Source organism: Corvus kubaryi, unplaced genomic scaffold (assembly GCF_017639235.1).
Source record: "Corvus kubaryi isolate FWS band 111438036 unplaced genomic scaffold, C.kubaryi_AGA036_p1.0 37383, whole genome shotgun sequence".
NCBI lineage: Eukaryota > Metazoa > Chordata > Aves > Passeriformes > Corvidae > Corvus > Corvus kubaryi.
The window spans coordinates 2,062,204-2,077,266 of NW_024581125.1; the positions used below are offsets into that span (position 1 = coordinate 2,062,204).

General features: G+C 52.1%; 1 protein-coding gene across 1 annotated transcript; it reads left to right on the forward strand.

Moving 5' to 3' along the window:
• Window positions 1-35: 35 nt before the first annotated feature.
• Window positions 36-14,843, forward strand: MREG (melanoregulin). The gene is made up of 5 exons (XM_042035420.1): window positions 36-166; window positions 3,471-3,630; window positions 11,338-11,428; window positions 13,021-13,184; window positions 13,537-14,843. The coding sequence occupies exons 1-5, from the start codon at window positions 69-71 to the stop codon at window positions 13,669-13,671; spliced, it is 648 nt and encodes a 215-aa protein (XP_041891354.1). The 5' UTR covers window positions 36-68; the 3' UTR covers window positions 13,672-14,843.
• The last annotated feature ends 220 nt before the right edge of the window (window positions 14,844-15,063 follow it).

Genomic DNA, 15,063 nt, shown 5'->3' on the forward strand with positions numbered 1-15,063 from the left:
GCGGGGCAGGGGACGGCCGTGGGGCCGGCCCGGCCCGCCCTGCCCGGCGCGGCTCTCCGGCGGCGCCGATGGGGCTGCGGGCCTGGCTGCGATCGCTCGGCTGCTGCGGCTGCTGCGGCTGCTGCGGCGGGGAGGCGGCGGCGCCCGAGAAGGAGCCCCTGCTCAGGTGAGACCCGGCGCGGCCCCGCGGCGGGGGATGCGCCCACCCGGCCACGCGTGAGCCCCTCCTCGCCCCGCGGTCCCCAGCCCCGCTCCTCGCGCTGTCACCGCCGCTGGAGCTGGACATCCCCTGCCGGAGCGCTCGAGGCTCCGGAGGGATCTTCCTTCCCCCGGCGGGAACGAGCGGCTTCCCGTTCTCTTCCCGCCCGGGTCGGCTGCCACAGGGGCTGCGCTCCTTCTGACAGCCGGCGCGGTGCTCGCCGGAGCCCTGCCCGCGGCATCCCCCCAGTGCTCCCCATGCTCCCCGGCCACAGGGACGGTCCAGCGCTTGTCTTTCCACGGTGGGATTTCAGTAGAGGAGCTGAGGCACTGAACAAAAAGAGGGGCCCTGCATTCCTATGCAGGGGGTCAGGTCCCACTGCCGGGCAGCTCTGGATTATGCAGAGCTGTGTTTGCACGCTGGGGTCGCAGAATCCCAGAATGGTTATGGTTGGGAGGGACCTTAAAGCTCATCCCGTTCCACCCCCTGCCATGGGCAGGGACACCTTCCACTATCCCAGGTTGCTCCAAGCCCCGTCCAGCCTGACCTGGAGCACTTCCAGGGATGCAGGGGCAGCCATAGCTTCTCTGGGCACCCTGTGCCAGGGCCTCCCCACCCTCACAGGGAAGAATTTCTTCCTAACATCTCATCTAAATCTCCCCTCGTTTAGTTTAAGACCGTTCCCCCTTTTCCTAAAACGATCTGCCTCTGTAAAAGGTCACTCGCCTCTTTAGGCACTGGAAGGGGCTCTGAGGTCTCTCTGGAGCCTTCCCTTTTCCAGGTGAACACCCCCAGCCCTCTCTGCTCAGGGATGCCAGGGAGGAGATGACGATGCACAGCCGGAGCCGGCTTTATGCGAGTGTGCTGATCTCTGGGGAGCAGATCCTGCTCTCCTGCTGTCGGTCACATCTGCTTTGTGCACAGAGCGTGAGGTTGGGGGGTGTTGTATGAACAGATTCTCCCTGACTCGTGGCAAAGAGCAGTGGAAGCACGTAAGGAGGGTTTGCATGTGGCAGAACATCTGTTCAGGGGGTTTGCAGCGGCTCTCCCTCCTTCCCCGATGCCAGCCGCGGTCCTGGCACCGCAGAGGGTATCCCAGCCGCGGGATGGGGCAGGGACCGTGCCCTCCCTGCGCCATCGCTTCGACAGAGGCGCTCCGGGCAGGAGGGTGGGATGCTCCCGGCGTGTCCTGCATCGGTGTCAGGTAACAGCGGAGCTGGTGACACACGGCTTGAAACGTCCTGATCTCGCGCTGGTAAAGCAGCTACCTAAATAATAACCGGCTAATCCCAAGCATGGGACCTCCAGCCCAGGAAATTGGCATTAACCTCCCGGGAGCCGAGCACGCGTGCGGAGAGGCTCCCTCCTGCTGCCCCGTGGCCGTGGTGGCTGTCCCTCACCTAGCACCTCGCTTTAGTAACACGCCTTCCGCCCGCGATCCAATTAATGCTGGCCCTAAGAAGGAAAGCCTCTATACATTCTGGGGATTCGAAAGGCACTTGCTCTTGTACAAGTGTGCCAGTGTAATTAATCTAACAGCCCAGTCGCTGCCTTGCCCCTCCTTGGGGGGGCTGTGCGGTCTTATTTCATAGTGGGGATCTTGCAATAGCTTGTTGGCTGTATTTTTATTTTTACCGCAGTGTTGTTTAAAATGAACGAATTGTTTGAGATTTCAGATCTTTTAGCTGAGTTTTAGGTTTGGGAGCTGGTGTTGCAAAGCATCCAGGCTGCTTGGTTGTCTCTTGATGTGTGAAGGTGGGGTCTGGCTCGGATGGTGTACTTAGGATGAAAACAAACTAAATATTTGGGCTCCAAATACCAACACTTAATGTGAACTGAAAGCCCCCTGGAGCAGAAATCTGTTGATGAAGCATTGGTGCTCACCATTTCCTGGATAAAATCCAGAGTGTGAAATGCTCTGGGTCCCTTCTGGTCCTGTGGAGATTGCTTAACCTGCAAAGCCACTGCAGCTCACGTGCTCCTCCTTTCCCTCCCATTTCTTCCTTTGCAATGTTGCTTGGAAGAGTTGTTGGCAGGGCTCTCCGTGCTGGTATGGATTTGCTGACTCCTGGGCACTGCCGCATGACTTACGGGATGCTCCACGCTGTGATTTGGAAATGGGAATGTGCTGGGAAGTGCCCTGCGAGCTGTGAGGGAGGGAGTGGCTCGGAAAAGCTCAGGTGTGGCAGTGTTATTGCTAAATACGGGTGTTTTAAGTAATTCAAATGTTAAGAGTAGTGGTAAATGCCTGAGTGGGAAGGAGCTGTGGAAGGCAGGGTGGGAGTGAACTCCTGCTGATGGCACAGCTGGCTCCTGAGTGCTCCCTCCCTGTCTGCTCCACGATTGAGAAAACGGTGGTGCCCTCCACACCCTCCAAGTTCCCTTCGTTTGCTTGTCTTTAATGAGGGATTATAAGAGATTATCTTTCCCCTTATTACCTGTTGCTCAGGTTTTCGGTTTGCTGAAAGTCTAATTAACCTTCCTGCTGGAATGCTGATGGGAATTAGTTTTTTTCTATTTCATCTATGTGCTGGAGCTCCTCTTAATATCTTTTTATGGCTTGGTGCCATGGTACCCATAGCATTACCTGAAGTTTCTTTGTATGGGTTCCTTGGGAAAGGCATGGGGTTTAGGCAGCAAATGAAATAAACGGTGGGTTGTTCTAACAACAAGTGAGCAGGGATTGCCACAGGGTGGTAAGGCCAAAAATATCCTCCACTTGTATTGTTCTGCTCAAGTGCCTGGACATCTTGATTAGACACTTTATGGAAATCCCCTGCTAAAAGTTCTCCTGGCAGAAGTATCCCGGTTAAAAAGTGGCACATCCTAATAGCTGCATAAAGCCCTAAAACACAGAACTGCCTCAGTGCAGAGAAAAGCTCCCCACCTCTGTGGGGACAGCCTTCCCAGAAGATGATGCTCAGCTTTGCTAAGCAAGTAAAGCCTGGAATTCATTAGAAGGCTGAGGACATCTCCATTCCCCGAGAGAGATGGGGCTGAATATCCTTTCCATGCCTTGTCTGTTGTTGCACAGCTCAGCACATCACTGCAGCTCTCAGGCACGAGCACCTGTGGGGCATTGCATGATTTGGGTTGAACCGTGGCTTGCCTGGTCAGGATGTTTGCTAAGGTGAAAACCTTCATCTCCCCATTTCCCCCACTCCTCAGGCAGCAGGACTGGGCTGGGAGAGGGAAGGGCACAGCAGTGGGCCCTGGGAAGGTAGCAGGGGCCAGCCTGGTGCTGAGGCTGCGTGCCCCTCTCTCTCTGCAGTAACAACAACCCCTACGCGTCCTTTGGAGCCACGCTGGCACGGGATGAGGAGCAGAACCTGTGGAGCACCCCCCACGACGTGACCCACACCGAGGCCGACGACGACCGCGTGCTCTACAACATGATCGTGGTCAGGAACCAGCTGGACAAAGACTCGGAGGTGAGGCAGTGCCAGCGCTCGGCCCCACCACGGGCTGGGGCTCAGGGCTTTTGTCACAGCCCAGGCTTTGGCAGTGCCTGGTTAATCACAGAATCACAGAATGGTTTGGGATGGAAGAGCCCTTAAAGCTCGTCCAGTTCCACCCCTGCCATGGGCAGGGACACCTTCCACTATCCCAGGTTGCTCCAAGCCACATCCAGCCTGGCCTTGGACACTTCCAGGGATGCAGGGGCAGCCATAGCTTCTCTGGGTAACCTGTGCCAGGGTCTCACCACCCTCACAGAGAGGACTTTTTTCCTAATATTGAATCTAAACCCGCTCTCTGTTAGTTTGAAGCTATTTCCCCTTATCCTGTCACTCCAGGCCCTTGTAAATAGTCTTGCCCCATCTTTCCTATAGGGTTCCCTTCAGGCACTGGAAGGCTGCTATTAGGTCACCCTGGAGTCTCTTCTCCATGCTGAACAATCCCAATTCTCTCAGCCTTTCCCCATAGCAGAGCTGCTCCACCCCTCTGATCACCCTGGTGGGCTCCTCTGGACTGACACCAGCAGGTCAATGCCTTTCCTTCAATTAAGCTGCTGTGAAGACCCCAAAGTCCCCCAATGTGGCTCATGTAGGCACCAGGTCCTCCTATCTGTTCCATCACCCTCCAGATTTTATCCTATATCTGGTGTGGATGCCTTTGTGGCCATCTGATCCTTGGGAAGCTTGGGGGTATCTCCAGCAATGATCCAGGAAGAGCTGCCCTGAGGTGTGATGAGTTTCTCATCTCCATGGTACCCTTGGGTTCATCTCCCTCTATTTTGAGAATCTCCGTGTTCTCCTTGGCTTGGATACTTTCAGTGCCCTCCCAGGGCATTATCCCATTGAGCATAAATTGCCTCCAGAATCTTTTCGCTCCCCATCCCCTTCAGAAATCTCTATTGCTGTACATCTTTGGTCAGCCCAAAATGAGGGTTATGTGTCTTCCATGGAGGAGTGAGGGAACACAGCAGCTGACACTTAAAAACCAAGGAACTCAGGAGGTCAGTAATGGGCTGCCTGCATCCCACATCCAGGATGTGGGAAAAGACACAAGGTAGGCTTGAGCTGGACACCAGGGACAAATGCACTTCTCAGGGAACAAAACTGAGGAGGAGGAATAGAAGAGACAGAAAGGAAAAGAAAGCGACAGGGAATGGGAAGAACATGAGGAAGATGCATTTGTTTGGCACGTATAAGGAAGCAGGGAGATTCCAGGGAGGTTTCCCAGGCATTCAGGGCAGCTGGAACATGCTTGGGAATGACGCCCTGCAACCACCACAACCCACAAACGTGTGCTGGGAGCACTGGGGGCCCAGCCCCCTTTCCTGGCTTCCCAGGCTGCTGTTTGGGTTCGATATTCCTGTTTGTCCTTTCCATGGCCAGGCTGATGTTTGCCCAACCCTGGCAGCGCCCGGAGCTCCGCTGCCACTCCGGGGACACGTCAAGTTAAATCCTCCTGCAGTGGGATGCACGGCAATTATTGGGAAGCAGGGAACTGGCACAGCTCTTAGTGGGAAGGGAAAAATCATGGCTGTTACATAAAGGCTGTTTTGCAGCCCTGATTTCTTTTGCTAAGGCACTTCAGTGCAAAGGAGATTGCAGTGGCCTGATTAGGAGCAGGCTGTAGCAAACAGTGGCATATTTTTTCCCTTTCTGATTGCTTTCATGACTCCAGAACGTTTGCAGGAAAGCCTGGAGGCTTCATGTTTAACTTCAACATGATCCTACTTCATCCAAGAGTCTGCAGGAGTGTAACTGTTTCTCCTGTGACAGTCTCTGTAAACCAAAAGGCAGCTCAGCTTTACAAGGAGCCTTAAACTCCAGAGAGATCAAAATTACAATGTGTAATAAGCTAAATGAGGTAATGGAATCCTTGCATACGTTGGCCAGAATCCCCATTTAATGGTTTTTTTTTTTTTTTTGGTGAGTTTGATTTAATCATGGTGTTTACAATAGATGGTTTTGTAACAACATTTTCATGGTGGCATGTGACCTTTACAGCTCTAACTGGAGATCTCTTCCCTCCCCACTGCTGCTCTTTCTACCTTGCAATTGCTTGTCTGAGAGAAGCCAGGGAGCTTCATCCATCCCAAAGTGGCTGAAGGAAACAAGGACAGCACCATTCAGGGGGCTGCACTGGTGCCCAGGAGTGTTGTGTGTCAGCCCTGCTCAGCGAGCAGAGGAGAGCATCAGTAATGGGTGAGCAGGAGAGTGCTCCTGCCCCTGCCTGTCCTAAACCCAGTGTGCCTGTCTGTCCTAAATCCTGCCCTAAATCCTGCCTTCTGTGTATCTGTAGGGTTTTTAGCGGGTCTGAGCCGTCCCCGTGCCTGCCAGTGGAAAAGGAAAGCCCAAAGCTCACGGGGCTTCCTCTCCACAGCAAAGGTAGGATCACATACTCTGCTTTTATATGCAGTGCAATTACTAAAAAGCCTGAGGAGCACAACGTCAGGACAACAGTGGGGAAAGTTTTGAGGAAAGCCAAGGCACTTTACACTTGCTTTGAATGTGGCCCCGTGCCCTTTGCAGCCCGGGATTGGCAGCTGCTCTGCTGTCCCCTCTTAGAGCTGGGAAACTGAGGCACCACAGGGAAGCCCAACAGGCTGCTGCAGTTTCCAGCTGCAGCTCTTGCTGGGTGGCAGGACAGGGAGGGGCTTGGATGGAAAGCCAACATTCCTGTGCTCAGCCCTGGGTGCCAAGATCTCTCCTTACTCCAGCAAGCATTTTCAAACTAGGCCAGACTGCAGTGCCCTCCCCTCCCCTCCTAATGAGACTTCAGCTCAGAGAGAGAGAAAAAAGTCTAATTGCAGAACAACACTGGGCTGCAAAAGCCATAATCTGCTTTGGGGGCTGCTCTGCTCCTGAAATCCCCAGGGGGAGCCTGTGGATACTGCAGGACGGGATGGAGGAACAGTTTCCTCGTGCAGTGCACAAGTATTACGAAGCTATAGGTCCTTTTCTTCCTGTGGTTAAAATTGACTGAAGGGAGAACTTTGTGCATTTCTGTTCCTTCATTTAACAAAGAAGTTCTGGCGTGCGGTGCACTCACTGTGTGCTTTGCCCTTCCCCACCTGTATCTCAGGGATTTCCCAGCACTGGCCTTTGGAAGGATCCCAAAGAGCAGGTCGCTCTCCATCGTGCGTTCTTTATCTGTATGGCACCATCTTGGCAGTGTTGGTGCTCTCTCTTGGGGTCAGTTCTTTGCCCCCACCATGGGGCTGCACCCATGTCTGATCCATGTGGAGTTGTGTCTTCCCTCTGTCCCTGCTGGCAACCCTGCTCTGGGAAATTGGCAGCTCCAGTCCAAACTCGGCGTGTCCTTAGCTTGCACTGAGAAAACCAGGAAAGCCCTTGCTGAAGTGCTGGCTTGAGGGGCTGACCAAGCAGATGCAGCCTTTGAAGATCAGAGCTGTCATCACAGCTTTTGAAGGCCAGGGTCATGTTTCAAATATGGGAAAAATGTGGGTTTTTTTCCTACTCCTGCTCTGCAGCATCACTGAGCTTGTAGGGTAAAATAAATCTCAAATTTGGTGGTGAAATGAGCAGCAAGAGCTGCACTGTGGTCGTTGCCAGGCTAATGAGTGTGAGGTGGCATCGTTCCCTCCATGAGGTCCAGTCTGGGGTGGCCCTGGTTTCTCCACAGCCTCTGGTGGGATGTGTGGAGTTACCCAGCCATGGGCAGGGAGCTGTGCACCAATACTCAGTGAAGGAGCTTCAGAGAAGGAGCCAGAGCTAGGGTGCAGCTCTGGGAACAGAAACTAAAGATGGCATTTTGCATGATGACTGAGGAAAATCCCCGGTTCTCATGGCTTGCTGTAAATGCAGTGTTTCTCTCTTCTCTTGGCTCATTCCCTAGGGAAAGGTGGGATCATAAACCCCACTAGCAAAGGCAGTCCCTCAGCCTGCATCCCTGCTAGGGGCCTGGCTAGCAGAGCGACACTGGCATCATCCCCCTGAAAAGCCCATTAATGAGCTGGCAAGGCCTGTTTTTCTTTCTCCTCCTGCTCTCCTACAGGATTATTCTTTTTTAAACAGGTTACAGAGAAGGTCGGTATTGTCACCGGCTGTTGCTGGGGCATAGAGAGGTGATGGGATTTATCCAGCGCCGGGGATGCCAGCTGGGGAGCCCAGACCTGACCCTCTTAATGTCTGCATGCCTCTCTTAAAAAGAATCCAATTTAAGCTTAGTCTAAGATGAGATGTTGGTCTATAGTTTATATTTGTTCAACTACTTCCAGTGGAGCCAGAGCAGGAGCATTCTTGGTACCTGCCTGGACTGATACTTTCCAGTCTTCCCCTGATAACTCTGTTTTGACCTAATTTCTAAAATAACTCTGGAACAGAACAGTGACCTCAATTGCTTTTAAGAGAATAAAGGCAATGGATTTGGTAGAGGATTGTTCTGGAAACATAAAGGAAGCTCCCTAGTAATTAGGAAACTTTCACGTGATCAGGGATGAGAAGTTGGACAGTGTTGCCTGTTCTCCTGGCACATTTTTTCCTAGAGCTCTGAGTTCTGTACCAGCCTGGCTTATTCCATGTCTTTTGGCATTTGCAGATTTGGTGCTTCACACTAGAGAGCCTGGGGAAATTTTCCAGGTAAATATTTGAAGGGCTGAGCATGTAGAGAGGGGAGGCAGCGGGGTTTCCCTGCGGCTCCCGGGATATTCTTGACTCACACATTCAGGGTTCTCTCAAGCCCCCACTGGTATCTGTTGTGCCCTGCTCTGTAGGTTTAAAGGGCAAAACCAGCTGCAAAAAACAGCACTGGGAACTGCAACCTGCTTTGGTTTCCTATGGTTAACTCAGATTTTGGCAAAAGAGTCTATTTCTTAAAGGATTGCTTTTGAGTGCATGGCTGGGATGTCCCGGCCCCACAGAGACACCGCAGGTTTGGTGTTTCAGTTTCCCGCTGTGCTTTCCCAGTCCCGTGTGTGAGAAACCCCCTCCCTGCCCCAGGAGTTCCATCTGACTTCCCGAGAAGGCTGAGGGAGAGGGGTTTGGTGTGGAGCCACCTGCCCTGCGGGGCTGAGCAGCCTCGTGATGCCGCCTGCCCTTCCAAACGCTCCCTGGCACGACGGGAACGTCCTCCCCAAAGCCTCCGATGTTGCCCTCGCCTGTGCACGGGCAGGGCAAGCTTCGCTCCTCCTCTGCTGTGTAGCTCAAGGGAGGTGCTTTTAAGAATAATTTTGGGTGTGGAAAGATGCTCTTGAGTTTATTCCCTCATCAAAGGCACACAGGGGACAGCCCACGGCTGTTCGGATGTCTCTGCTGCAAGGAATAACCTGGAAAAACCCAGTGGTTTGTGAGACTGACAGAGAGCAGGGCATGAGTCCCTTTGAGAGCTCAGCCCAACGTCATCCTGATAATCTGCTTCCCTAGTTCCTTTTCCGTGGCTGCGAGCATCCTCCTCCCAGCTTTCTACAGAAATGTAAATGCATTCAGCTCCATGCTAAGGCAAAAGAAATCCCACCAGAACAAGAGGTCCCAGCCAGGCACCACAGTTAAAAATAATTTTCTGTTCCAAAGCACACTCCCCAAATTCTCCATTGACAGGACACTGTCAGAGCTCCCCTGCGACTGAATATTCACTGTATTCACTTCCATAACACAGCTCAGACACTATGATGTACAAGGAAGCCATAACCTAGATTCCCTTAAAACAAAAATAGACAAGGGAAAACACACTGCTGTTAATCCAGAGAAAATCAGGAGCAGCTTCCCTGCATGCTAAGCACTGCTCACTGTGCTTAGCAAGGAGTCTGGCTCATACCATGGGGTAATTCCCCGTGGCCCTGAAAGCTGGTTTTGGGTGCCAGCAGGCCACATTATGTGGAGAGGAGCATTTTTTCCAGTGCCCCAGCTCCCCAATTCCACGGCATGAAGCACGCCTGGGATCACAGTGGCTGTCTGGATCGATTGTCTGCACTAAAGGCCTTGTTTATCTCCATGGGAGGGCAGAGACACGCAGCCATTCCCCCACCAGCATGCCCAGACTGGCTCCCTCTCCTTTCTGCCTGTGCCAGGGGGTCACGAGAGGGCCAAGGCGTTTCCAAGGAACCCCTGCCAGCGGGGACCAAGGCATCACACAGTTTTTCAGCCTCTTTCTAAAAACTCTCAAGTTTTCAATAAACTTCCCACAGAGCTTTAACACAATAACCCCCCTCTTTTCCACCCAGAGGAGCTCAGTTCCCAGCTCCAAGCCGGTGTCAGGGGAGAGGAGAGCCTTGGCCCTGCCTCATTTCTCTGGTGAAAGGCTGTCCTGGTGCCTTGTGCTGGCAGCCAGGTGCCCTCCTGTACAGGCAGCCAAGCTGTTCTCAAGTGCTGCTTCAGGAGAGAGGGAAATGTGCCTCTGGAAGGGGATTTTGTTTTCTGGGAGCGAGCGGCTGTGGCAGAGCCGGTTCCCCTGCTCTCCTGACGTGAAGTCACCACTGTCTTAACCCCGCTGGCTGCTTTTTCCAGAGTGTAATCTCCCAGGGCTTCCTGCAGCTAGTGCCGATCAGCAGGAAAACAGGCTTGGCTTTGAATCTCTGCAGTTGTGGCATGTCAGCCACATTCAGCAAAAAAACACTAAGGAATCTTCATATCTTTATGGAATCAAGTCAGCTCTTTGACCAAGTACCAGAAAATAGTCACAGCCGACCTCTGTGGGTATTGTTTGTCTGCTCTGAACCCAGCGTGGCCTGTAGGAAAATCTCAGGGTGACAGCACAGATTAACACTTGTTTATTCTTCAGGAGCCCATCTAGGTAATCTCTTGCTGAGGAATGAGATTAATTAAGGTTGTTACTGTAAGGAAGTTATCAGGTGATGTTGTGACCCTGCTGTTGGGCTGCTTCTAAAAATGCACCCTTAGAAGTGTGTGCATTGATTAAACTCAGCTAGGAGAAGCTGGGAAAAGTGCTCCTGGTTTTCTTGCAGAACACATGCATTTCCACAGGAATGCATGTTCATAGAGTCATGGAATCACAGAATCCTTCAGGTTGGAAAAGTCATCTAAGATCATTGAGTCTGGTTATTAACCCAGCACTGCCAAGCCCACCACAAAACTTGTGCAGTTGTGTTTAAATGTGTTGTGACTTTAATAAATAACCCCAAACCCTTCCCTCTTGCCCAGTGTCCCGTTATCCAGCTCTAGACCTGGAGGTCCAGTGCAAGGATTTCAGCTGTGCAGTGAAGTGAGGCATTAACTGCAGCAACTGGCAGCCACTAAGGGTTATTAGCATGTCAGATCACTCCAGTTCAGTCCTCATCCATCCACGTGCACCTCTGTCCTTTTAAAAAAGGGTATCCCGATCTTTAAAAAAAGTCTATTTTTCTTGTTTTCTAGTACTTTTGAACACCTGCCTGCTCCAGTTCAGTGCCAAACAGCGGGCTCCATGTCTGTCTGAGGAGCAGCTGTCAGCAACACCTGAGCTAAATTCTGTAATTTCAGGGAAATTGGAAGCTGTTTTGAACAGAGAAGGCACAGAGATGCTGAACCAAGTGTCAAGCTAAATATTCTCTGTTGGTCAGTGTCATTTCTTCCAGGGGCAACAGCAGCCTGGTCATTGACCTTCATACCCACCACCTCATAGCTCAGTGCCTGCACCAGCTCTGCACCTCTGGCTCCCTTCCTCAAAGCTGAAAGTCCTTCAAAAGCAGCAGATTCCAATGACTGAGTGTCCCTCATCCCTTTGCTTTGTAGGAGTGGCAGAAGCTCAACTATGACATTTATACCTTACGGCAGACCCGGAAAGAAGTGAGGAGCAGGTGGAAACACATTTTGGAGGATTTAGGTAAGCTGGAGGCCAAAAGGATGTAATTCCAGTGCTACTGAATGCAAGATCCCACCATGGCTGAGGATAGGAACAGCTGCACAAAATCAAGCTGGAGAGGAGGGAAGTAAAAGGAGGTTGCTGAGCCGTGCCCTCAGGTGTCCCACGTGGCATCTGAGGCTCCGAAGGGCTCAGGCACGGCGGGGAGGGGACAGGGACACCGTGTCTGCAGGCACGTCAAAAACCCATGAGCCATGATCACCTTCCAAGCCCATAATAACATGCACAGTCATCCACTTCAAGCTTTCTTGTGGAAACCTTGCAGTGGGAGTTCACCCTAGGTCTTTCTAAACAAGATAAGCAGGAAGGAATGAATATTCCTTTCAGATGGGAACACAGATACATCTATTTTGCTTCCTTAGCCCATGGCAGCTGATCAGAGCTAAGCCACTCACCTTGTTTGCTCCCAAGGGGATTTGAAATATTCTTTCAGCAAGTGGAATTGCTCCACAGAAACCCTCCTACTGCTCTCTCCAAGTTGTGGTGGTGGTGGTGGGTGTGACGGGGTTTTCCCAACTGCCTGGCACACAGCATGTGACATTCGGGATGTGCCAGGGCATCCATCGGCTGGGTGACTTCCATCGTGCTCTGGAGGTGGTTGGTGGCTGATGAGAAGAGGATGGGCTAGTCTATTCCAGGATACCCTCAGTGAGAGCCAGAGATGGGTATCTCAGCCAGTCCTGCCCTACCTGCTATTCTGGCATCTGGGTGGGAGGAACATCATAAATCCATAACGAGGTGTCAGCCCTCATCTACACCCAGGTGCTCACACAGCCTGTGCAGGCCAAGCATGGGAGGGATCACTTGGCATCCTTCCATCTCTTACTGCAGGCTCACAAAGGCTCTTCCACATCCCCCTCACATCTGCTATGGCTCTGGAGATGCTTTGCAAAGGCTGGGGAAGCTCAAGGCCAGGGATCATTTGACCTTAGCAAAGCTAGATGAGCAACCAGATGTGAAACCTGCTATCTTCTGTTATCTGGGCCTGTGCTTTAATCATAAGCCCACCACTTTTACCCCAGAAGTGTTTTCATGTGAGATGCATCACCACCAGCCCCCTGGAGCTGAACAAAGAGTTAAATGCTAGCCATTGCATTTAAAGACCCCTACATTCATTCCCCTCCACCTTTCCTTCCCTGGATACCCTTCCTATAATCAATGCTGACTGCTACAGGAACACTTAGCCTGGCATTCACTACTGCCACAGGTTTCATCCCTGTTACCTGATTTAGGAAGCCCCACAAGTCCTGAAAGCTCTGTCAGCATCAGGAACATGGAAAAGCTGAATCGACACCCTCAGTTGTGCACGTTCACACACATTTTCTCAGGAAAACCAGCAACGAACTCGCTGTGAATGCTTTTGTGATTTATTTTCCTCAGCAGCAAGTTTATACCTGTCCCACACCCTGCCTGAGGGAGTGCTGGTTTGTTTTAGGAAGTAGAGATACAGCTGCCCAGGGTGGAGGGGAATAAGGAACCTTGCAAGAGCCTGAAGGGCTCAGGGATGACCCTGCTCTCATGTTTGACTTGTTTCTGTAACATCTCTTTCCCAGGTTTCCAGAAGGAAGCAGATTCCCTCTTGTCAGTGACCAAACTCAGCATCATCAGCGACTCTCAGAACATGAGCAAAGCCCGGGACATCTTGTTAAAGCTCTTGGAAGAGACCAACATCTTCCCAACCAGCTGGGAGCTTTCCGAGCGCTACCTCTTTGTGGTGGTGAGTACTCCGAGCACACCTTCCCCCCACCATCCCCGCTCTGCAGGGAGCTCACATGAGTAGGTGAACCAGAGGATGCTCAGATACATGGCGGCATCTGGGGTGATCCTGTCAGATGTTGCACTTGGAGCTTGGCTGTTCAGTTGCCCTGGAAATGCCAGTGTTGCAGCACCATGAATTCTGCAGCCCTCCACAAGTTCTGTGCAACTGGATGCTCTTGCATCCTGTCCACGGGGTGGGAAAAGATGAGACCTAACGCCTTGCTTAGCCTGAGGGCGGCTGTGGAGGGAGGGCCCCGGGCAGGGATGTGCCTGGAACGTCCCACAGTGACCGTAATCCCGCTGTTTGGCAGGACCGGCTCATCGCCCTGGACGCTGCGGATGAGTTCTTCAAGATGGCCAGCGCGGTGTATCCCAAGCGGCCCGGAGGGGACAGGGCGGACGAGGGCCCGAGGGCCCTGCAGAGCGTCCCGGCCGCGGTGCCCTGAGGAATGTGCCTCGCTGGTGTGACATGGACAGCGCTCCAGGACAGGCTCCTCTGCCTGGGGGTCAGCACTGAGAGTGCCCCCCTTGTTTCCCCGTGGAGAAGCGAGTGGGCAGCTGGAGCAGGGCAGGGAGGCCAGCGAGCTGTGCCCAGCAGGAGCACATGGGATGGCGGGTGCTGGCCCCAAGGTGCTCCCGGGCACGAGGGAGGGGCAACTGCCCTAGAGTAGTCCCGGTGGGACACCACTGGCCAATAGTGTATGCAATAGGCATGGGGGGGGGGTGGGTCTGCCATGCAAGGCATTGCTGCCAGGAACTGCAAAGGTTCAGGTGCCTCTAGTTCCAAGGGCTGCAAGGAAATCCAGCTTTCCACCTTCTGCTGGTACCTGCCACTGTCCCCTCCCTCGAGCCTGCCAGCCAGGAGGAGCAGCGAGAGAGGAAAAACACCTCCAGCGTCTACAGCTCCATGACTCTGTGCACACTGGTTCTCTCATCTCAGCCCTCCAGGCAGGTCCCAGGGGTTTTGAGAAAGAGGCAGGGGCTGTGCCGGGACAGGATTTAATTCCAGGCAGCAAAGCCTTGGAGCAGTGTCACAGCTGAGTGCTCCATCCCCAGCCATTAGTGGTTGAGGGATGTTTTTGTCAGGGGTGCTCAGCTTGACATATTAAAAGAAGGTAGAGTTTAGGAAGGTGCCAAGGTCAGAGCTGCAGAGAATTTAGCTCCTGGAACATCGTCAGATTGGTTGCCCAGCATCTCAATCAATTTTGAAAAGTTTTGGTCTTAATTGCCTAAAAAAACCCCACCACCAAAGCTGCATGTACTGTCAATATAAAAATCCTCATTACCAGCAGGGATGGTATAATGAACATCCTTTTTATCTTGGGGTTTTGTCTGATAATGAGCAATAATTTTTAAAACGCTGGATTTGATAATTTAAAAACAAGTGGAAGTTCTTCACTGATTAACACACATGCTGCTAATTGGCCAGTTGAAAATGCTGGTTACACAGGGCCTCCCAAAGTAGCAAACCAGAGCTTTTATTTGTTTATACCTATGGTGTTTGAAAAAAATATATATTTATGAACTGTTTTTGTTTGTCAGTCTTCCTGGGAAACATTTTTGTCAACTCAGAACAGCAATGAAAGCTGAGTTTAATAAAGAAAACATTACAAAGCCAGCCTTTCTTATTCTCTCTGTAACCTATTCAGGTAACAATGTTTATGTTGAATGCTGACAGCAAAAGGGTTGGGATATTTGTAGAGCTTTTGCAGCTTGTTCTCCACACACTTCAAATTGCCTGGTGACTTACAAGAGTTGGGGCATTTGCCAGCCTAATACCACATCTTTGTAGGAGATGACGGGGATCAAATTTAATTTCAGTGGGATTTGGCATTAGG